A 23,208-nucleotide genomic window follows, 5' to 3' on the forward strand; every position below is an offset into this window, starting at 1 on the left:
ATCAAAAGGTATATAAATCAAACTTTGTAAAGAGTTGCACAGGTGAAAAATATGGTAAAACGGATTTCAGTTTCCATGCATAATAATCACCATCCACGAGAAGCAGATGTGCATTTTCTTCTTCGCTTATGGCCCTATACAGTTTGTTGAGTGCAGTCTTAGTGCCAGCATCGGTTTGTGGACAGCTACGAAAAATATAGATGAAAACTTTCTCAATAAATAGTAGGGACTGCAATTTATAATGAAGTATTCTAACTCAGGCGAGCAAAAACTTGAGACTTCCTTAACATTAGAGATTGCGCACCCGCTGCCTTACCTGAGGCTTCCGTCCTGTCTAAATGATGCATAGCTAGATGTATATTATCCATGTTGTTGTTCAGCCATGACTTCGAGACACATAGGATATTACAGTTCGTCAGGTCCCGTTGAAAGGATAGTCACGAAAGGAGCTCGTCTAGTTTGTTCTCCAGTGATTGTACGTTCACCAATACAACAGAGGGTAAGGGCCTCCCGAGTGGTCTAAGGCACTGCATCGCAGTGCTAGAGGCTTCACTACAAACCCAGGTTCGATCCCAGGCTGTGTCATAGCCGGCTGTGACCGGAAGACCCATGAGGTGGCGCACAATTGGCAGAGCGTCGTCCGGGTTAGGGGAGGGTTTGGCCGGCTGGGATTTCCTTGTCCCATCGCGCTCTTGCGACTCCTTGTGGAGGGCCGGGCACCTGCAAGCTGACTGGAAACATTGGTACGGCTGGCTTCCTGGTTAGGCCAGCAGGGTCGTGTTTCTCGACCTTCGCCTCTCCTGAGTCCGTAGGGGATTTGCAGCGATTGACAAGACTAACTACCAATTGGATATCACAAAATTGTAGGGAAAAGGGCTAAAATAAATATATGTTAAAAAAATAATAATAATAAATAAGGGTAGAGGCATTTCATGTACTCGCCGACATAATTTCGTTAGGATGCCCACACGCCAGCCTCTCTTAAGCCTCAAATGTATTTTTCCGCCCTTGGGAATTAGGGCCTGGTGAGGAAACATAGATTTAGAGAACACAGGATCCAGGGAACATACAATTGTGGCCAAAAGTTTTGAGAATGACACAAATATTAATTATTTATTAATATTTGTGTTATTCTCAAAACTTTTGGGCACGACTGTAGACCTGAGGGAACACCCCTGTGGGAATGATAATGATGGGTATACACTGTGAGATACATGATGATAGTGGTTGTGTGGGGGCGGGGGAGGAGGAGAGAACAAATGTAATGAGGTAATACAAACATATCAAAAGAGAGTTTAAGACTAAAAGAAGTGGGTGATGAGAAATGCTGAGCAGAGAGAAATTGTGTGTGAGAGAGAGAGCGAGTTAAAAGTACCTTTAGCAGAGAGAAACAGTAATGGATTTTTCTCATGTCAGGTCCCAATGCCAGTGTGACCTCACAATCAGGGTCTTCCAGAAAGACCTTGACCAGCTCCTCCATCCTGGGAGAAATAAAAAAAAAACATGGAAGAACAGCATAAAGAACACAATGTACGCACGCAAGTGTGCACAAAGAATACATGTTGACGCAAACACACACAATACTACCACAATACGACCAAAGCTTACAGCACTAAAGCATTTCGCAACCTTTCTCCAAGTTCTCCATTAGTTTCTTTTAAAACTTGAGCAATCAACGGGTTAAAAGCTATGTTTGAGCTCAACAGCTATGTTTAAAGATTGGGTAGTCAAAGACAACTATTTACTTAAATGTGTGCAACAGTTCCACTGGGATAAACCATCGCTAGATGATAGTCCAAACATTGGTTCGTCAAGCATTGGAACTGGCCACAGGAAAAGACGCGGGGCAAAGATCCAATGTACTCAAGACAATACACAGTTCCATTTCCGCTAAAACATTGCTTTTGCAAAAACCTGCAAAGTTCATAGGTGTAAGGACCTAAAACAAACCAGGTGCTCTTATTTGAAGGTCCTGCAAGTCATCACATATATTGTAAGTGCTAAGCTCAAACTGGATTTTCAGAATGTTCCTCAATGCAAATGCTAATATTGAAGGGAGCAAAAGATCATCCTTGGTCTAACTTAGTACTGCATGATGTAGTACATGTGCTTATGTATTGAGAAACCGAAAGGTGTCCCACCAGCAACCATACAGTATGACCAATAAACAGTTGAAGTGGGGAAGTTTACATACACTTAGGTTGGAGTCATAAAACCAAATTTTTCAACCACTCCACAAATTTCTTGTTAAACTATAGTTTTGGAAAGTCGGTTAGGACATCTAATTTGTGCATGACACAAGTTTCGAACAATTGTTTACAGACAGATTAGTTCACATATAATTCACTGTATCAACAATTCCAGTGGGTCAGAAGTTTACATACACTACTGTGCCTTTAAACAACTTGAAAAATTCCAGAAAATGATGTCATAGCTTTAGAATCTTCTGATAGGCTAATTGACATAATTTGAGTCAATTGGAAGTGTACCTGTGGATGTATTTCAAGGCCTACCTTCAAACTCAGAGCCTCTTTGCTTGACATCATGGGAAAATCAAAAAAGATATCAGCCAAGACCTCAGGAAAAAAATGTGTAGACCTCCACAAGTCTGGTTCATCCTTGGGAGGAATTTCCAAATGCCTGAAGGTACCAAGTTCATCTGTACAAACAATAGTACGCAAGTATAAACACCATGGGACCATGCAGCCGTCATACCGCTCAGGCAGGAGACACGTTCTGTCTCTTAGAGATGAACATACTTCGGTGCGAAAATTGCAAATCAATCCCAGAACAACAGTAAAGGACCTTGTGAAGATGCTGGAGGAAACAGGTACAAAAGTATATATATCCACAGTAAAACGAGTCCTTTATCGACATAACCTGAAAGGCCGCTCAGCAAGGAAGAAGTCACTGCTCCAAAACGACCATAAAAAAGCCAGACTACAGTTTGCACATGGGGACAAAGACCGTATTTTTTGCAGAAATGTCCTCTGGTCTGATGAAACAAAAATAGAAATGTTTGGCTATAATGACCATCATTATGTTTGGACTTGGGCTTGCAACCCAAAGAACACCATCCCAACCGTGAAGCACGGGGCTGGCAGCATCATGTTGTGGGGGCGCTTTGCAGCAGGAGGGACTGGTGCACTTCACAAAATAGATGGCTTCATGAGGAGGGAAATTATGTGGATATATTGAAGCAACATCTCAAGACATCAGTCAGGAAGTTAAAGCTTGGTCGCAAATGGGTCTCCAAAAGGACAAACTTCCAAAGTTGTTGGCGAAATGGCTTAAGGACAACAAAATCAAGGTATTGGAGTGGCATACACAAAGCCCTGACCTCAATCCTATAGAAAATGTGTGGGCAGAACTGAAAAAGCATGTGCGAGCAAGGAGACCAACAAACCTGACTCAGTTACACCAGCTCTGTCAGGAGGAATGGGCCAAAATTCACCCAACTTATTGCGAGAAGCTTGTGGAAGGCCATCCGAAATGTTTGACCCAAGTTAAATAATTTCAAGGCAATGCTACCAAATATTAATTGGGTGTATGTAAACTTCTGACCCACTGGGAATGTGATGAAAGCTGAAATAAATCATTCTCTCTACTATTATTCTGACATTTCACATTCTTAAAATAAAGTGGTGATCCTAACTGACCTAAGACAGGGCTTTGTACTCGGATTAAATGTCAGGAATTGTGAAAAACTGAGTTTAAATGTATTTGGCTAAAGTATATGTACACTTACGACTTCAACTGTATGCTCGTAGATCTGGAAATGTTACAACAAAAAAGCCAGGAAAAGTTTGCTTGGAGGATGATTTGACTTGGGCGGATCAATTTAATGCATAAACAAGTGAAGAAACATGTAAATAAAAAGGTGGCCGTCGGTTGGTGCGGTCACAGCAGACATCATTACGTTTCCCCCTGTGTGAGTTTGACCACAGATAGGGGAAACCAGGGATAATCAGCCGAGGAGAGAGGGGAAATTGTAAAAACATTGGATTGAGGAAGCTGGGAGAGGTAAAGAGATCAGAACAGGAGGGAAGTGTTGCCAGGAGTTTAGGTGAAACCCTTGGGGTCTGAACACTGGGCCCGTCCACGGTCAAGTTCATTAGGCACCAAATGGAAAAAAGCGGACTGGAGCACATCGCGAAAATACCCGGACTCAACCATTAAGAAACTCATTTTCATTTTACATTCCAAAGCATAAAAAATCGAATCTGCGCATGTCCTAATGAACACTACCCAGGTCTTCCGTCTGTTGAGAGCGCTAGGGTCACTTTAAACGTTTCCTTAACTTAAACAATTTCCCCATAAATATATTTTATTAAACCCGGCCCAGATTGCCAAGAACAGTCCTTTGGGGGAACCCATGAAGTTCAAAGTAAGCAGAAGATAATGTGGCTTTAACATCTTGGCAACTACTAGCTACATTGGCACTATTGCACAGTCCCGAATAACAGTCAAAATCATCATATACTGTGCGGCTAAAACTCGCTAGAATAAATAGCTGTGTAAAATAAGAATTTCTCTCTGTCTGGTGCGTGGTGTAAACATCCTGGAAGCAGGACAGAGGCCAGCACAGCACTGTTCCTGTTCTCACTGTCCTGAGATGACTGCCTCAGTGAGGTCTAACTGCTGCTCAGATCATTACAGACACACAACCAATGCGGCACTGGCCGAATGCCTGCTGCTGCATTCTCCGGAACTTTGTAAATGTATTTTGCAACATTGAGCATTTTTTCTTCTTCCATGATACTCTAAATGTGTAAACTAAGAAACTGTGTAAACTTTGCTAGGCCGGGTTCGATTTAATTCCTGCTATAGTTTTCTGAGTTGAAGACACATGCTATGAACACCCCTAAACATCATGGACGCATCGAAAATAGCACCCTTTTCCCTATTTCAGGGCTCTCCAACCCTGTTCCTAGGGAGCTACAGTCCTGTAAGTTTTCACTCCAAGTCTAATCTAGCGTACCTGATTCTAATAAATAGCTGGTTGATCAGCTGAAACAGGTTAGCTACAACTGGGGAACAGAGTGGGAGAGCCCTGCCTATATAGTGCATTTCTTTTGACCAGAGCCCTATGGGTCCTATAAAGGTAATACGGTGCAATTTGGGAGGCAGCCTATGATTTTAGTCTATGAGGCTTTCATTCGGTGGATTTGAATGACATATAATTGACTCTAGGCAAATATGAATGGAGCGTACTTATGAATCTCCTCTTGAGTTAGCTGGTCCTCTCTTTTCTCCCCGGTCACCATAGAGAGCTCTTCCTTCAGGCACTGGATCTCCCTCTTCAGACTCACAATTAGCTGGAAGACACAAAAGAACACACACACACAAATTGGTCAGCAGGAGAACATGCACACACAATTTTTGTCAGAGCAGGAGATAGCTCATTCACCCACTTAGAAATAGAGCCACGTGGCCCATACACACTCAACATTTTGCCACTGCCAATTGATGACAGAATAAACTTAAAAATGAACTTGTGGTGACATGTTATTTAAGGACAGTCTAACCAGTTCCAGACAACTGGATGTTCTAGCGAGAAAGCACAGGAAGCTCTGATACCTCACCAAAACATAAAATAGCATTAACCTATTACGGGAGAAAGACAACACATAAAATCTCCTGTTTCTGTCTGCACGCGTTTGGTCAAAGCCTGCGGAGCCTATGTTTATGACCCAAATGGCACCCTGTTCCCTATATAGTGCACCACTTTTGACCAGGGCCCATAGGACTCTTATCAAAAGTAGTGCACTATGTTGGGAATAGGGTGCCATTTGGGACAGTGCTTATGTGCCGCTTGCCTTCAGGAAGCACTGACTGGGCTGGTACTATCCGTGTGCATCCCAAATGGCATCCTAATCCCTTTATAGTGCACTACTTTGGACCAGGGCCCACAAGGATTTTGTAAAAAAAAGTACTACACTATATAGGGAATAGGGTGTCATTTGAGACACATTCTAAATATAAAAAGGCCAAATCTCTCGCTATGTAGAGACATGACTTCTCTAACCACCTTTTGGACCAGACTTCACTCATTTGCAAAAGAACAGGACTTTTCCTAGTCTAATTGTTACAACTGAAAATGGGATAAATATAATGGAAACACTGATTAGAATCTTTAAACGTATCCACAATATTTTTCAGACGTCACAAAATGCAGAAATCTAAAAGGATCAAGTGGAATCTACTTCCTGTTGCATTACCTAATTCCCTGAAATTTGCACTAGCTGTGATAGCAAAGGCTGCATGTTTGGCTTGATTAGCTATATTTCAGTAATAAATAGCAAACCCCAGCATTGGCAACAGCTTTATAGAGATGACATGACTTGGAATTAAAATAAAGTCATCAAATAAAACAAATGTAATATATACACAACTGAAATATTTTATGAAAGTAATGTGAATAAATGATTGTTAATAAGTGATAAGCAGTAATGGGCAGTCACTAACATCATGGGACTTGTATAAGTGGTTTAATTCTGTGTTACAGCATTCAACCCACATAATGCATCAAATCAAATTGTATTTGTCACATACACATGTTTAGCAGATGTTATTGTGAAATGTTTGTGTTTCTAGCTACAACAGTGCAGTAGTATCTAACAATTCACAACAATACACACAACCTAAAAGTGAAAGAATGGAATTGAGGAATATATAAATATTAGGATGAGCAATGTCAGAGTGGCATAGACTAAATACAGTAGAATAGAAAACATTTTATACATATGAGATGAGTAAAGCAAAAATATATAAACATTATTAAAGTGACTAGTGTTTTCAAGTCTATGTATATGGGGTAGCAGCCTCTAAGGTGTAGGGTTATGTAGCGAGGTGAACAGAAAGTGGCTTGGGTGGTTGTTGTCCTTGATTATATTTTTGACCTTCCTGTGACGTCGGGTGCTGTAGGTGTCCTGGAGGGCAGGTCGTTTGCCCCCGATATGTGCATTTAGTGTAAAAAAAAAATGTATAATCGAAACAGAAATCAAAAAACGTGATCATTTTTTCAATAATCAAACTGAAACCAAACAGACCAAAAAAAGCACTAATCGCTCAGCACTATTTTGTTGAAACACATGGAGGGCATTCCTCATTTATTACTATTCTCTTTCTACAGTCTGTTCCCATCTGTGCTTCAGCCCCGGTCTCCACATTAGGGCAACCTGAGGGATAAATCTCCTGAAGTGTCTGGTCTATTGCAGGGGCTAAGAGGTTATTAAGGGTCAGGGATGACCTGGCTAGACATGACTTCAACTTTGATGCTAAGCAATAATATCTAGACAGTGTAATCTCCAGCGGATGGGTGGGTGGGTGTGTGCGTGTGACCAGTCTTTGGGGACAAATCACGGTAACACTTTATTTGGATAGTCCATCTGTAGATGCTCTACAGACTTCAACTATCTACTTACCCTAACCTTAGCTATCCATAGGGCGGCGCACAGTTGGCCCAGCGTCGTCCAGGTTTGGCTGGTTTTGGCCGTCATTGTAAATAACAATTTGTTCTTTAGTGCCTAGTTAAATAAAAGGTTACATTTAAAAATATATTTATAAATAAATAAACCCTAATTCTAAACATGACCCTAACCTAAGTAAGCAGTTGCTTATCAACAGATCAACTGAATTGCTTTACAGACTATCCAAATAAAGTGTGACCCAAATCACAAGGCAGATTCAGACACTAACTATTCCAGCAGTAGTAGAGAAACACAATCAAGAGCAACAACTATTTGCCAATTTTGCAACTGCTTTCGACAGTTGTCAGAAGCCTAGGGTCATTGAAAGTCAAGTGAAGGGCAAAGGTCAGATGAACAGACCTTAATAAAGCAGTATGACATCTTACAAAAGCCTGAGGAAACCAGACGGTCAGACAAAGTGACAAGAGAACCAAAAGCCGCTCCCAATCTCTTTTTACCCATTAAGCTTATGTGATATTCCCAGCTGTGCCCTCAAAGCTTGACCACTGGTCATTGGTCACTGGGAATGGTTTGGTTCTATTTCGGAACCTGAACCCACGTTGCTACCGCAAGGCCAAAATCGTATGCCATAGGTCAAGAATAAAGCCTGGCCATGTCATCCATGATGTCAGCACATAGCTACAGATCACTAGGTCAGGCTGGTGCAACAGAAGGCTATAGTCATGCAAACACTCTTTGAAACTTGATGCACTCAGCCTAAAAGTGTTATACATAAATTGCACACAAGTGGCCAGAAAGTAACTTCGGTGACAGTTACTCAGGTGTAAGGTTAGGTGAAATATTTAGGGCACTGTACATGATGTCAGCTGGTCCTCATGTTACTCCCGTGCTAGCCTCCCGACACTGGCTTCCTGTCAAGGCAAGGGCTGATTTCAAGGTTTTACTGCTAACCTACAAAGCATTACATGGGCTTGCTCCTATCTCTCTAATTTGGTCCTGCCGTACATACCTACACGTACACTAGGGTCACAAGACGCAGGCCTCCTAATTGTCCCTAGAATTTCTAAGCAAACACCTGGAGGCAGGGCTTTCTCCTATAGAGCTCCATTTTTATGGAATGGTCTGCCTACCCATGTGAGAGAGTCTTTACTGAAGGCTCATCTCTTCAGTGGGTCATATGATTGAGTGTAGTCTGGCCCAGGAGTGTAAAGGTGAACGGAAAGGCTCTGGAGCAACGAGCCGCCCTTGCTGTCTCTGCCTGGCCAGTTCCCCTCTTTCCACTGGGATTCTCTGCCTCTAACCCTATTACAGGGGCTGAGTCACTGACTTACTGGTGCTCTTTCATGCCGTCCCTAGGAGGGGTGCGTCACTTGAGTGGGTTGAGTCACTGATGTGATCTTCCTGTCTGGGTTGGCGCCCCCGCTTGGGTTGTACCGTGGCGGTGATCTTTGTGGGCTATACTCTGCCTTGTCTAAGGATGGTAAGTTGGTGGTTGAAGATATCCCTCTAGTGGTGTGGGGGCTGTGCTTTGGCAAAGTGGATGGGGTTAGGGCTAGGGTCAGTTTGTTATATCTGGAGTACTTCTCCTGTCTTATCCGGTGTCCTGTGTGAATTTAGCGTAATTTCTGGACTATTAAGCGCACCTGAATATAAACTGCACCCACTTAATTTAAAAAATATATGTATTTTGTACATAAATAAGCCGCACGTCAATAAGCCGCAGGTGCCTTCCGGTACATTGAAACAAATGAACTTTACACAGCCTTTAAACGAAACACGGCTTGTAACAAAAATAACTAGGCTTTTAAACGAAACACGGCTTGTAACAAAAATAAATAGGCTTTAACGAAACACGGCTTGTAACAAAAAATAAATAAATAGCAGTAAACAGTAGCCTACCAAGAAAGTCTTTGGTCACTATCTTCCTCTTCCTGTGCACTGAAACCACTGAAGTCATCTCCTTCGGTGTCGGAGTTGAATAGCCTCGGAATTGCTTCATCCGATGTTGGATCGCTGCCCTCTTCAACACGCAGCAGTCCAGCCTTTCGAAACCTGTTGACGATAGTGGATTTTTTGACAATGCTCCACGCTGTCAGCAGCTTTATTTCCTTTTCCAACAGCCAGATCGATCGCCTTCAACTTGAAAGCTGCATCATATGCATTTCTCCGTGTCTTTGCCATGATGAGGGTGACAAAATGACTACCGTAATCAGAATGATGGGAAGTTTGAAGGAGCTCGATTTACGTCACATTATGTGACAGTGCTCAGTTTTTTGGCGGCATGAATCTTGTGAAAGCGGGAAAAATCCATAAATTAGCCGCGTCATTGTATAAACCGCGAGGTTCAAAGCGTGGGAAAAAAGTAGCGGCTTATAGTCCGGAAATTACGGTAAGTATGCCCTCTCTAATTCGCTCTTTCTCTCTCTCTGAGGACCTGAGCCCTATGACCATGCCTTAGGACTACCTGGCATGATGACTCCTTGCTGTCCCCAGTCCACCTGGCCGTGCTGCTGCTCCAGTTTCAACTGTTCTGCCTGTGATTATTATTATTTGACCATGCTGGTAATTTATGAACATTTGAACATCTTGGCCATGTTCTGTTATAATCTCCACCTGGCACAGCCAGAAGAGGACTGGCCACCCCTCATAGCCTGGTTCCTCTCTAGGTTTCTTCCTAGGTTTTGGCCTACACCTGCATTGCTTGCTGTTTGGGGTTTTAGGCTGGGTTTCTGTACAGCACTTTGAAATACCAGCTGATGTACGAAGGGCTATATAAATACATTTGATTTTGATTTGTGTCAGGGCTGAAATGCATTGGAAATGTTTTTTGGGGGATTCAGTTCATTTGCATGGCAAAGAGGGACTTTGCAATTAATTGCAATTCATCTGATCACTCTTCATAACATTCTGGAGTATATGCAAATTGCCATCATACAAACTGAGGCAGCAGACTTTGTGAAAATTAATATTTGTGTCATTCTCAAAACTTTTTGCCACGACTGTACATACACATCTATGTGTTATTTGTGATAGGCCTATGGGATAATATTTGATCAAATCACAGTATTGTAGTGACCTTAGTACAACAACTAGTGACCTCAACCGGTGTGAGCCTCTTGGTGTAATGGCTACATGTTGGGCTACACCCCCAAAATTCCCTGTAAGGTGCTATTATGGGAACACTTTCAAATAGACTGGCATGTTTCACTCAGTTTTGTGCCTACTGAACACCACCCTTCAGACAATGACGCTGAGTATGTCCTTCGCTGCCCTGTACTGGATCGTGTTCGCTAAACACAAAATGGAAAAACGGACAGAAACGGAGAAGGACTTCCTGAACTTGGGAGAAAAAAAAAACCTTTTTTGCTACGTGTTCAATAATGAATATGACCCTGGAATCCATCACCAACAAGCACTATCGTCCGTTTCCCCTCCCTTCTTTAATGATGGCGAAACGATGGGAACTTCAGGAATTTTTAACACCCATTTCCCAAACATGTCTCTCTCTCTCTCTCTGGCTGACTGTAGCAGGCAGACCTGGGTTCAAATACTACTTTGCATCTTTCAAATACTATTTGAATACTATATATTTTAGCCTCCCTCATGTGCCAGATGGGCAGGGTTTGCAGTTTTGTGAGTATTCTATTGATTTCATTGCAACAGAATAACTCAATCAAAACCATTTCAAGTAGTTGAAATTATTTCAAGTAGTGTTTGAACACAGGTCTGGTAGCAGGGTTGGTTGTTTGAGTTATGGGTATGTGCAAATCACCCCTCTCTGGTCAGACAGGGGGAGGGGAACGGAATGCTGCTACTGCCTGACTGCTGATAGGTAAACTAAGATAAAAAGGAACTTGAGTGACCACCACAGAGGGGAAAACTGTCTCGGACACAATCCTCTCTCATGAAGAAACAATAAAGCACATCTCATACGCATTTCAATAAAATACATACAGTGCCTTGCGAAAGTATTCGGCCCCCTTGAACTTTGCGACCTTTTGCCACATTTCAGGCTTCAAACATAAAGATATAAAACTGTATTTTTTTGTGAAGAATCAACAACAAGTGGGACACAATCATGAAGTGGAACGACATTTATTGGATATTTCAAACTTTTTTAACAAATCAAAAACTGAAAAATTGGGCGTGCAAAATTATTCAGCCCCTTTACTTTCAGTGCAGCAAACTCTCTCCAGAAGTTCAGTGAGGATCTCTGAATGATCCAATGTTGACTTAAATGACTAATGATGATAAATACAATCCACCTGTGTGTAATCAAGTCTCCGTATAAATGCACCTGCACTGTGATAGTCTCAGAGGTCCGTTAAAAGCGCAGAGAGCATCATGAAGAACAAGGAACACACCAGGCAGGTCCGGGATACTGTTGTGAAGAAGTTTAAAGCCGGATTTGGATACAAAAAGATTTCCCAAGCTTTAAACATCCCAAGGAGCACTGTGCAAGCGATAATATTGAAATGGAAGGAGTATCAGACCACTGCAAATCTACCAAGACCTGGCCGTCCCTCTAAACTTTCAGCTCATACAAGGAGAAGACTGATCAGAGATGCAGCCAAGAGGCACATGATCACTCTGGATGAACTGCAGATATCTACAGCTGAGGTGGGAGACTCTGTCCATAGGACAACAATCAGTCGTATATTGCACAAATCTGGCCTTTATGGAAGAGTGGCAAGAAGAAAGCCATTTCTTAAAGATATCCATAAAAAGTGTTGTTTAAAGTTTGCCACAAGCCACCTGGGAGACACACCAAACATGTGGAAGAAGGTGGTGCTCTGGTCAGATGAAACCAAAATTAAACTTTTTAGCAACAATGCAAAACGTTATGTTTGGCGTAAAATTAACACAGCTGAACACACCATCCCCACTGTCAAACATGGTGGTGGCAGGGAAGATGGTTAAAATTGATGGGAAGATGGATGGAGCCAAATACAGGACCATTCTGGAAGAAAACCTGATGGAGTCTGCAAAAGACCTGAGACTGGGACGGAGATTTGTCTTCCAACAAGACAATGATCCAAAACCTAAAGCAAAATCTACAATGGAATGGTTGAAAAATAAACATATCCATGTGTTAGAATGGCCAAGTCAAAGTCCAGACCTGAATCCAATCGAGAATCTGTGGAAAGAACTGAAAATTGCTGTTCACAAATGCTCTCCATCCAACCTCACTGAGCTTGAGCTGTTTTGCAAGGAGGAATGGAAAAAAATTCAGTCTCTCGATGTGCAAAACTGATAGAGACATACCCCAAGCGACTTACAGCTGTAATCGCAGCAAGAGGTGGCGCTACAAAGTATTAACTTTGGGGGCTGAATAATTTTGCACGCCCAATTTTTCAGTTTTTGATTTGTTAAAAAAGTTTGAAATATCCAATAAATGTCGTTCCACTTCATGATTGTGTCCCACTTGTTGTTGATTCTTCACAAAAAAATACAGTTTTATATCTTTATGTTTGAAGCCTGAAATGTGGCAAAAGGTCGCAAAGTTCAAGGGGGCCGAATACTTTCGCAAGGCACTGTAGCTTTATAACCAGGGATGGAATTGGGAATAATGTGGAAACAGAGTTAGAAAGGTGAAAAGGTCAAAATCTAAGAGGCAAACACTTGGACAATTGTGAGTTTTAACTTTGAACAACTCTTAGGACAAGATTGATCTATTGTTTTTGTCAAACTTGCTCAAGCTCAGTACATCTGGATGGGAGTCATTGATGGACAGCAATATTCAAACTTTGTCTAAAATTATGAAGCAAATGTAAGTGAGGACGGAGGCTAGACCACTCAGAAATACTCAACATCTCTTGGAAAGCCATTCAGGTGTGTCTTTGACATAAAACATTTTGTAATTGTCCCGCTGAAAAATAAAACTATCCCAGGGTTAGATTTTCAGAAGACTGAGGAGGGTTTTTCTCTGCTTTTTGCCTAGGCTTTGCTCATTTCATTATTTTATTTTGATCCTGATAAACTCCTCAGTCCTTGCCAGTGACATGCATACCCATAGCATGAATCTGCCATTAGAATACTTGAAAATACAGAGGGTTTCACTATGTATTGTGTTGTATTGGATTTGACCCAATCATGTAGTTTTTAATTTAGGCCAAAAATAAAATATATCTGTTGTGTTGTCTTGCAGTGTTACCTAATGGCCTTGTTGCAAACAGAACGGATGAATTGGAGTGGACTTTTTAAACCAGGCTTCATTCTTTTCACTTTGTCATACAGGTCAGTAATGTGGAGTGAATGCAATGTTGTGAAACCCTTTCAAATATTGTGGTGGCAGCATCATGTTCTGGGTATGCGTGTCACTGGCAGGGACTGGGGAGTTGTCAGGATCAAACCCGAAATGAAATGTTAGAGGAAACCCTGTCTCAGTCTTCGGAATACCTAAGGAATAGTTTTCCTTTTCAGTGGGACAATTATACCCATTTTTATGCCAAAGACATACCATACCAGCTTTTCAATAGGTGTTGACAGACAATATCCACTTTAACATGTCACCCCCTTTCTCCTCATTTACATCTACCACCCAGACTCACAACCATGCGACAGCTACAATTCCTGACACACACCCCCCCATTTACAAAGGGTCTAGAGATGGGCAATATTGTCTCAAGGTAACAGCAAATCAACAATATTTATGCAGATTTAACACTTGCAAAGGCTTATGGTGGCGATCTACTGTATACGGGGAATGAAAAGACCGTTCAACAAGTACCTCACCTGCCCTATACCAATTCCTCTCCAACTTTCCCCCAGCTCTTTTTGGATAAGTGGTCTATTCACTTGCTGGTTAACAAGGAGCCATGTAGGATTAAGACCTGTCAATTGACCAATGGTAGGACTGGAGATCCTAACATCAGTTTCACTGTGAAAGATTACATCATCACATGTACAGACTACCGTTCGAAAGTTTTAGATATAGATTTTTCTTTACTTTAACTATTTTCCATATTGTAGAATAATAGTGAAGACATCAAAACTATGAAATAACACATATGGAATCATGTAGTAACCAAAAAAGTGTTAAATATATGTTATATTTGAGATTCTTCAAAGTAGCCCTTTGCCTTGATGACAGCTTTGCACACTCTTGGCATTCTCTCAACCAGTTTCGTGAGGTAGTCACTGGGAATGCATTTCAATTAAAAGTTAATTTGTGGAATTTATTTTCTTCTTAAGGAAAGGTAGGGGAGTATACAGGAGATAGCCCTATTTGGTAAAAGACCAAGTCCATATTTTATTTTATTTCACCTTTATTTAACTAGGCAAGTCAGTTAAGAAGAAATTATTATTTACAATGACAGCCTACACCGATCAAACCCAGACGATGATGGGCCAATTGTGAGCTGTCCTATGGGACTCCCAATCACAGCCAGTTGTGATACAGCCTGGATTCGAACCAGGGTGTCAGATTCGACCCAGTGATGCCTTAGACCGCTGCGCCACTCGGGAGCCCAAGTTTTCATTATGGCAAGAACAACTCAAATAAGCAAAGAGAAACGACAATCTTATCTTCACTGTTGACGTTGAGACTGGTGTTTTGCGGGTACTATTTGAATAATGAAGCTGCCAGTTGAGGACTTGTGAGTTTTTCAAACTAGACACTCTAATATACTTGTCCTCATGCTCAGTTGAGCACCGGGGCCTCCCACTCCTCTTTCTATTCTGGTTAGAGACAGTTTGCTCTGTTCTGTGAAGGGAGTGGTACACAGGGTGGTACGAGATTTTCAGTATCTTGGCAATTTCTCGCATGGAATAGCCTTCATTTCTCAGAACAAGAATATATTGACGAGTTTCAGAAGAAAGTTCTTTGTTTCTGACCATTTTGAGCCTGTAATCGAACCCACAAATGTTGATGCTCCAGATAATCAACTAGTATAAAGAAGGCCACTTTTATTGGTTCTTTAATCAGAACAACAGTTTTCAGCTGTGCTAACATAATTGCAAAAGGCTTTTCTAATGATCAATTAGCCTTTTAAAATGATAAACTTGGATTAGCTAACATAACGTGCCATTGGAACACAGGAGTGATGGTTGCTGATAATGGGCCTATGTAGATATTCCATGAAAACAATCTGTCGTTTCCAGCTACAATAGTAATTTACAAAATTAACAATGTCTACACTGTATTTTTGATCAATTTTATGTTATTTTAATGGACCAAAAAATTGCTTTTCTTTCGAAAACAAGGACATTTCTAAGTGACCCCAAACTTTTGAACGGAAATGTATGTCTGCAGCATCAGTGGATAGATTATGTTCATATGTGCAAGAGCTCTTCAATGATCTTACAAATGTAGTCTAATAATATTTAACATGCCACATATATTCATGTGTAAAATATCTACGATCTTAAAAAAGTGGTTTAACCATATATCACATCTTACAATCCATAGCCCTCCATTTGGCAAATCTGACCATAACCCTATCCTCCTGAATCCTGCTAACAAGCAACAATTATTTTTTATCTTTTACCCCTATTTACAGTCGTGTTTCATCGCTGCAACTCCTGTAAGGACTCGGGAGAGGAGAAGGTCGAGAGTCATGCGTCCTCCAACCTTCTTGGCACGCTTAGCCCGCTTAATCCCGGAAGCCAGCCACACCAATGTGTCCGAGGAAACACCGGGAACCTGGCAACGGTGTCAGCGTGCATGCACCCGGGCCGCCACAGGAGTCTCTAGAGCGCGATGGGACAGGACAAGGACATCCCTGCCGGCCAAACCCTCCCCTAACCCGGACGATGCTGGGCCAATTGTGCGACGCCCCATCGGTCTCCCGGTCACGGCCGGCTGTGACAGAGCCTGGACTTGAACCTGGATTTCTAGTGGCACAGCTAGTAACTGCGATGCAGTGCCTTAGATCACTGCACCATTCGGGAGGCCGTACAAGCAACAATTCCAAGAGGAAGTACCAGTGACGTGCTCAATACGGAAGTGGTCAGATGAAGCAGATGCTAAGCTACAGGACTGTTTCTGAAATAGACAGACTGAAATATGTTCTGGGATTCATCCGATGGCATTGAGGAATTAACCACATCAGTCACCAGCTTCATTAATAAGTGCATCGACGACGTCATGTCCACAATGACAGTACGCACCGTGACTTTTGTCAAATGTTGTTGCGTCACAAACTTAAATTTAAAATGGATTAAATTGAGATTTTGTGTCACTGATCTACACACAGTATCCTATAATGTCAAAGTGGAATTAAGTTTTTTTTAAATGTTTACAAATCAATAAAAAATCTATAAAAAATGAGTCAATAAGTATTCAACCCTTTGGTTATGGCAAGCCTAAATAAGTTCAGGAGTAAAAATGTATTTAAGTCACATACTAAGTTGCATGGACTCACTGGGTGTGCAATAATAGTGTTTGACATGATTTTTGAATGACTACCTATCTTTGTACCCCACACATACTGTTAGGTCCACCAGTCGATCAGTGAATTTCAATCACAGATCAAATCAGCAAGATCAGGGAGGTTTACCAATGGGCACCTATTGGTAGATGGAAAAAAAAAAAAAAAAAAAAAAAAAAACAGAAGACCTATCATATCCCTTTGAGCAAGTTATTAATTATACTTGGATGGTGTATGACAACACCTAGTCACAACAAAGATACAGGCGTCCTTGCTAACTCAGTTGCCGGAGAGGAAGGACACCGCTCAGGGTGTTAAAAAAAAGTCCCATTACAGAGGGCAAAAAATATGGCAGAGCATTTTTTCTCCTTAATAGAAATTGTTATGTTTGGAGCAAATCCAATACAACACATTACTGACTGCAACTCTCCATATTTTCAAGCATAGTGGTGGCTGTATCATGTTATGCTTGTAATCGTTAACTGGAGAGTTTTCAGGATGAAAAATAAATGGAATGGAGCTATGCACAGGCAAAATCCTAGAGGAAAACCTGGTTCAGTCTGTTTTCCAACAGACATTGGGAGATTAATTTACCTTAACCTAAAACACAAGGCCAAATATACACTGGAGTTGCTTACCAAGATGACATTGAATGTTTCTGAGCAGCCTAGTTACAGTTTAGACCTAAATTGTCTTGAAAATCTATGGCAAGACCTGAAAATGGTTTTCTAGCAATGATCAACAACCAATATGACAGAACTTGAGGAATTTTGAACATAATAACGGGCAAATATTGCACAATCCAGGTATGGAAAGCTCTTATCCAGAAAGACTCACAGCTGTAATCGAAGCTAATAGGTGATTCTAACATGTATTGACTAAGGTGTGTGAATACTTATGGAAATTACAGTAAATTTCTGTATTTTATTTTCAATACATTGGCAAAAAATTATATAAACATGTCATGATGGGGTATTTGTGTTGATGGGTGAGATGTATAAAAACATTTTGAATCCATTTTGAATTCATGCTATAACACAACTAAATGTGCAATAAGTCAAGGGGTATGAATAATTTCTGAAGGCATTAACTTAACCTTCACTTAATTCTCTATGTGGACCAGACTATTCTTGGCTCTCACCAGTCAGCACGATGGGGGAATGGACTTATCTGCAACCAAAGAGGATCCACCACTTGCATTAGTCCAAATATCACTTACGTAAGATTTGGTTTTGGGTTGCCAAAGTCACTGTCTAAACTGTCCTCCTTTCTCCAACTCGCAGCCCACCATTTCCAAAAAGGTAGCTCTAAACCAACACAAATTACAACATTCTGATCATCTGCAAGGCAAAATCCACTACAACCTTTATTTCACCACTGTGTGTGTGTGTGTGTGTGTGTCCAATGTGTGTGTGTCCAGTGTGTGTGTGTGTGTGTGTGTGTCCAGTGAGTGAGTGAGTGAGTGTCCAGTGAGTGAGTGAGTGTGTCCAGTAAGTGAGTAAGTGAGTGTGTCCCGTGAGTGAGTGAGTGAGTCCCGTGAGTGAGAGTGTCCAGTGAGTGAGTGAGTGAGTGAGTGAGTCCAGTGTGTGAGTGAGTGAGTGAGTCCAGTGAGTGAATGAGTGAGTCCAGTGAGTGAGTGAGTGAGTGAGTGAGTGAGTGAGTGAGTGAGTGAGTGAGTCCAGTGAGTGAGTGTGTCCAGTGAATGAGTGTGTCCAGTGAATGAGTGAGTGAGTGTGTCCAGTGAGTGAGTGTGTCCAATGAATGAGTGTGTCCAGTGAATTCGTGAGTGAGTGTGTCCAGTGAGTGAGTGAGTGAGTGTGTCCAGTGCATGAGTGAGTGAGTGAGTGAGTCCAGTGAGTGAGTGTGTCCAGTGAATGAGTGTGTCCAGTGAATGCGTGAGTGAGTGTGTCCAGTGCATGAGTGAGTGAGTGAGTGAGTCCAGTGAGTGAGTGTGTCCAGTGAGTGAGTGAGTCCAGTGAGTGAGTGAGTCCAGTGAGTGGAAGAGTGAGTCCAGTGAGTGAGTGAGTCCATTGAGTGAGTGAGTCCATTGAGTGAGTGAGTCCAGTGAGTGAGTGAATCCAGTGAGTGAGTGAGTACAGTGAGTGAGAGAGTAAGTGAATGTATCCAGTGAGTGAGTGACTGTGTCCAGTGAGTGAGTGACTGTGTCCAGTGAGTGAGTGAGTGTGTCCGGTGAATGAGTGAGTGAGTGAGTGAGTGAGTGAGTCCAGTGAGTGAGTGTGTCCAGTGAATGAGTGTGTCCAGTGAATGAGTGAGTGAGTGTGTCCAGTGAGTGAGTGAGTGTGTCCAGTGCATGAGTGAGTGAGTGAGTGAGTCCAGTGAGTAAGTGTGTCCAGTGAGTGAGTGAGTCCAGTGAGTGAGTGAGTGAGTCCAGTGAGTGAGTGAGTGAGTCCAGTGAGTGAGTGTGTCCAGTGAGTGAGTGTGTCCAGTGAATGAGTGAGTCCAGTGAGTGAGTGAGTCCAGTGAGTGAATGAGTGAGTGAGACCATTGAGTGAGTGAGTCCAGTGAGTGAGTGAGTGAGTGAGTCCAGTGAGTGAGTGAGTGAGTCCAGTGAGTGAGTGAGTTGAGTTGAGTTGAGTTGAGTGAGTGAGTTGAGTTGAGTGAGTGAGTGAGTGAGTGAGTGAGTCCAGTGAGTGAGTCCAGTGAGTGAGTGAATGTGTCCAGTGAGTGAGTGTGTCCAGTGAGTGAGTGAGTGTGTCCAGTGAGTGAGTGTGTCCAGTGAGTGAGTGTGTCCAGTAAGTGAGTTTGTCCAGGGAATGAGTGAGTCCAGTGAGTTAGTGAGTGAGGGAGTGAGTCCAGTGAGTGAGTGAATGAGTGAGTGAGTGAGTGAGTCCAGTGAGTGAGTGAGTGAGTGAGTGAGTGAGTGAGTCCAGTGAGTGAGTGAGTGAATGAGTGAGTCCAGTGAGTGAATGAGTGAGTGAGACCATTGAGTGAGTGAGTCCAGTGAGTGAGTGAGTGAGTGAGTGAGTGAGTGAGTGAGTCCAGTGAGTGAGTGAGTGAGTCCAGTGAGTGACTGAGTGAGTGAGTCCAGTGTGTGAGTGAGTGAGTGAGTCCAGTGTGTGAGTGAGTGAGTGGGTGAGTGAGTCCAGTGAGTGAGTCCAGTGAGTGAGTGAATGTGTCCAGTGAGTGAGTGTGTCCAGTGAGTGAGTGAGTGTGTCCAGTGAGTGAGTGTGTCCAGTGAGTGAGTGTGTCCAGTAAGTGAGTTTGTCCAGGGAATGAGTGAGTCCAGTGAGTTAGTGAGTGAGGGAGTGAGTCCAGTGAGTGAGTGAATGAGTGAGTGAGTGAGTGAGTCCAGTGAGTGAGTGAGTGAGTGAGTGAGTGAGTGAGTCCAGTGAGTGAGTGAGTGAATGAGTGAGTCCAGTGAGTGAATGAGTGAGTGAGACCATTGAGTGAGTGAGTCCAGTGAGTGAGTGAGTGAGTGAGTGAGTGAGTGAGTGAGTCCAGTGAGTGAGTGAGTGAGTCCAGTGAGTGACTGAGTGAGTGAGTCCAGTGTGTGAGTGAGTGAGTGAGTCCAGTGTGTGAGTGAGTGAGTGGGTGAGTGAGTGAGTCCAGTGAGTGAGTGAGTCCAGTGAGTGATTGAATGAGTGAGTGAGTGAGTCCAGTGAGTGAGTATGTCCAGTGAGTGAGTGAGTGTGTCCAGTGAGTGAGTGAGTGAGTGTGTCCAGTGCGTGAGTGAGTGAGAGAGTGTGTCCAGTGAGTGAGTGTGTCCAGTGAGTGAGTGAGTGAGAGAGTGAGTCCAGTGAGTGAGTGAGTCCAGTGAGTGAGTGAGTCCATTGAGTGAGTGAGTGAGTGAGTGAGTCCAGTGTGTGAGTGAGTGAGTGGGTGAGTGAGTGAGTCCAGTGAGTGAGTGAGTCCAGTGAGTGATTGAATGAGTGAGTGAGTGAGTCCAGTGAGTGAGTATGTCCAGCGAGTGAGTGAGTGTGTCCAGTGAGTGAGTGAGTGAGTGTGTCCAGTGCGTGAGTGAGTGAGAGAGTGTGTCCAGTGAGTGAGTGTGTCCAGTGAGTGAGTGAGTGAGAGAGTGAGTCCAGTGAGTGAGTGAGTCCAGTGAGTGAGTGAGTCCATTGAGTGAGTGAGTCCAGTGAGTGAGAGAGTGAGTGAATGTATCCAGTGTGTGAGTGAGTGACTGTGTCCAGTGAGTGAGGGAGTGTGTCCGGTGAATGAGTGAGTCCATTGAGTGAGTGAGTGAGTGAGTGAGAGAGTGAGTGTGTCCGGTGAATGAGTGAGTCCAGTGAGTGAGTGAGTGAGTGTGTCCAGTGAGTGAGTGAGTGAGTCCAGTGAGTGAGTGAGTCCAGTGAGTGAGTGAGTCCAGTGAGTGAGTGAGTCCATTGAATGAGTGAGTGAGTCCAGTGAGTGAGTGAGTGAGTCCAGTGAGTGAGTGAGTGAGTCCCGTGAGTGAGTGAGTCCAGTGTGTGAGTGAGTGAGTGAGTGAGTGAGTCCAGTGAGTGAGTGAGTCCAGTGAGTGAGTGTGTCCAGTGAGTGAGTGTGTCCAGTGAGTGAGTGTGTCCAGTGAATGAGTGAGTGAGACCATTGAGTGAGTGAGTCCAGTGAGTGAGTGAGTCCAGTGAGTGAGTGAGTGAGTCCAGTGAGTGAGTGAGTGAGTGAGTGAGTTGAGTGAGTGAGTTGAGTGAGTGAGTCCAGTGAGTCCAGTGAGTCCAGTGAGTGAATGAGTGAGTGAGTGTGTCCGGTCAATGAGTGAGTGAGTCCAGTGAGTGAGTGAGTGAGTGAGTGAGTGAGTGAGTGAGTGAGTGAGTCCAGTGAGTGAGTCCAGTGAGTGAGTCCAGTGAGTGAGTGAATGTGTCCAGTGAGTGAGTGTGTCCAGTGAGTGAATGTGTCCAGTGAGTGAGTGTGCCCAGTGAGTGAGTTTGTCCAGGGAATGAGTGAGTCCAGTGAGTGAGTGAGTGAGGGAGTGAGTCCAGTGAGTGAGTGAGTGAGTGAGTGAGTGAGTCCAGTGAGTGAGTGAGTCCAGTGAGTGAGTGAGTCCAGTGAGTGAGTGATTGAGTGAGTGAATGTGTCCAGTGAGTGAGTGTGTCCAGTGAGTGAGTGTGTCCAGTGAGTGAGTGAGTGAGTCCAGTGAGTGAGTGAGTCCAGTGAGTGAGTGAGTGAGTGAGTGAATGTGTCCAGTGAGTGAGTGTGTCCAGTGAGTGAGTGTGTCCAGTGAGTGAGTGTGTCCAGTGAATGAGCGAGTCCAGTGAGTGAGTGAGTGAGTCCAGTGAGTGAGTGAGTTGAGTTGAGTTGAGTTGAGTGAGTGAGTTGAGTTGAGTGAGTGAGTGAGTGAGTGAGTGAGTGAGTCCAGTGAGTGAGTCCAGTGAGTGAGTGAATGTGTCCAGTGAGTGAGTGTGTCCAGTGAGTGAGTGAGTGTGTCCAGTGAGTGAGTGTGTCCAGTGAGTGAGTGTGTCCAGTGAGTGAGTTTGTCCAGGGAATGAGTGAGTCCAGTGAGTTAGTGAGTGAGGGAGTGAGTCCAGTGAGTGAGTGAATGAGTGAGTGAGTGAGTGAGTCCAGTGAGTGAGTGAGTGAGTGAGTGAGTGAGTCCAGTGAGTGAGTGAGTGAATGAGTGAGTCCAGTGAGTGAATGAGTGAGTGAGACCATTGAGTGAGTGAGTCCAGTGAGTGAGTGAGTGAGTGAGTGAGTGAGTGAGTGAGTCCAGTGAGTGAGTGAGTGAGTCCAGTGAGTGACTGAGTGAGTGAGTCCAGTGTGTGAGTGAGTGAGTGAGTCCAGTGTGTGAGTGAGTGAGTGGGTGAGTGAGTGAGTCCAGTGAGTGAGTGAGTCCAGTGAGTGATTGAATGAGTGAGTGAGTGAGTCCAGTGAGTGAGTATGTCCAGTGAGTGAGTGAGTGTGTCCAGTGAGTGAGTGAGTGAGTGTGTCCAGTGCGTGAGTGAGTGAGAGAGTGTGTCCAGTGAGTGAGTGTGTCCAGTGAGTGAGTGAGTGAGAGAGTGAGTCCAGTGAGTGAGTGAGTCCAGTGAGTGAGTGAGTCCATTGAGTGAGTGAGTGAGTGAGTGAGTGAGTGAGTCCAGTGTGTGAGTGAGTGAGTGGGTGAGTGAGTGAGTCCAGTGAGTGAGTGAGTCCAGTGAGTGATTGAATGAGTGAGTGAGTGAGTCCAGTGAGTGAGTATGTCCAGTGAGTGAGTGAGTGTGTCCAGTGAGTGAGTGAGTGAGTGTGTCCAGTGCGTGAGTGAGTGAGAGAGTGTGTCCAGTGAGTGAGTGTGTCCAGTGAGTGAGTGAGTGAAAGAGTGAGTCCAGTGAGTGAGTGAGTCCAGTGAGTGAGTGAGTCCATTGAGTGAGTGAGTCCAGTGAGTGAGAGAGTGAGTGAATGTATCCAGTGTGTGAGTGAGTGACTGTGTCCAGTGAGTGAGGGAGTGTGTCCGGTGAATGAGTGAGTCCATTGAGTGA

General features: G+C 43.4%; 1 protein-coding gene across 1 annotated transcript in view; it reads right to left on the reverse strand.

Moving 5' to 3' along the window:
- The window catches only part of LOC139384843 (kinesin family member 6), a 185,134-nt gene that overhangs the window by 97,745 nt on the left and 64,181 nt on the right, over positions 1 to 23,208 (reverse strand). Inside the window, exons 10-11 of the mRNA XM_071129739.1 lie at positions 5,215 to 5,318; positions 1,376 to 1,481 (exon numbers count right to left, since the gene is read on the reverse strand). Coding sequence (XP_070985840.1) covers positions 1,376 to 1,481; positions 5,215 to 5,318 — 210 coding nt within the window. The remainder of the gene's footprint in view (positions 1 to 1,375; positions 1,482 to 5,214; positions 5,319 to 23,208) is intronic.

The sequence above is a fragment of the Oncorhynchus clarkii genome, chromosome 26 (assembly GCF_045791955.1).
Source record: "Oncorhynchus clarkii lewisi isolate Uvic-CL-2024 chromosome 26, UVic_Ocla_1.0, whole genome shotgun sequence".
NCBI classification, from domain to species: Eukaryota; Metazoa; Chordata; class Actinopteri; order Salmoniformes; family Salmonidae; genus Oncorhynchus; species Oncorhynchus clarkii.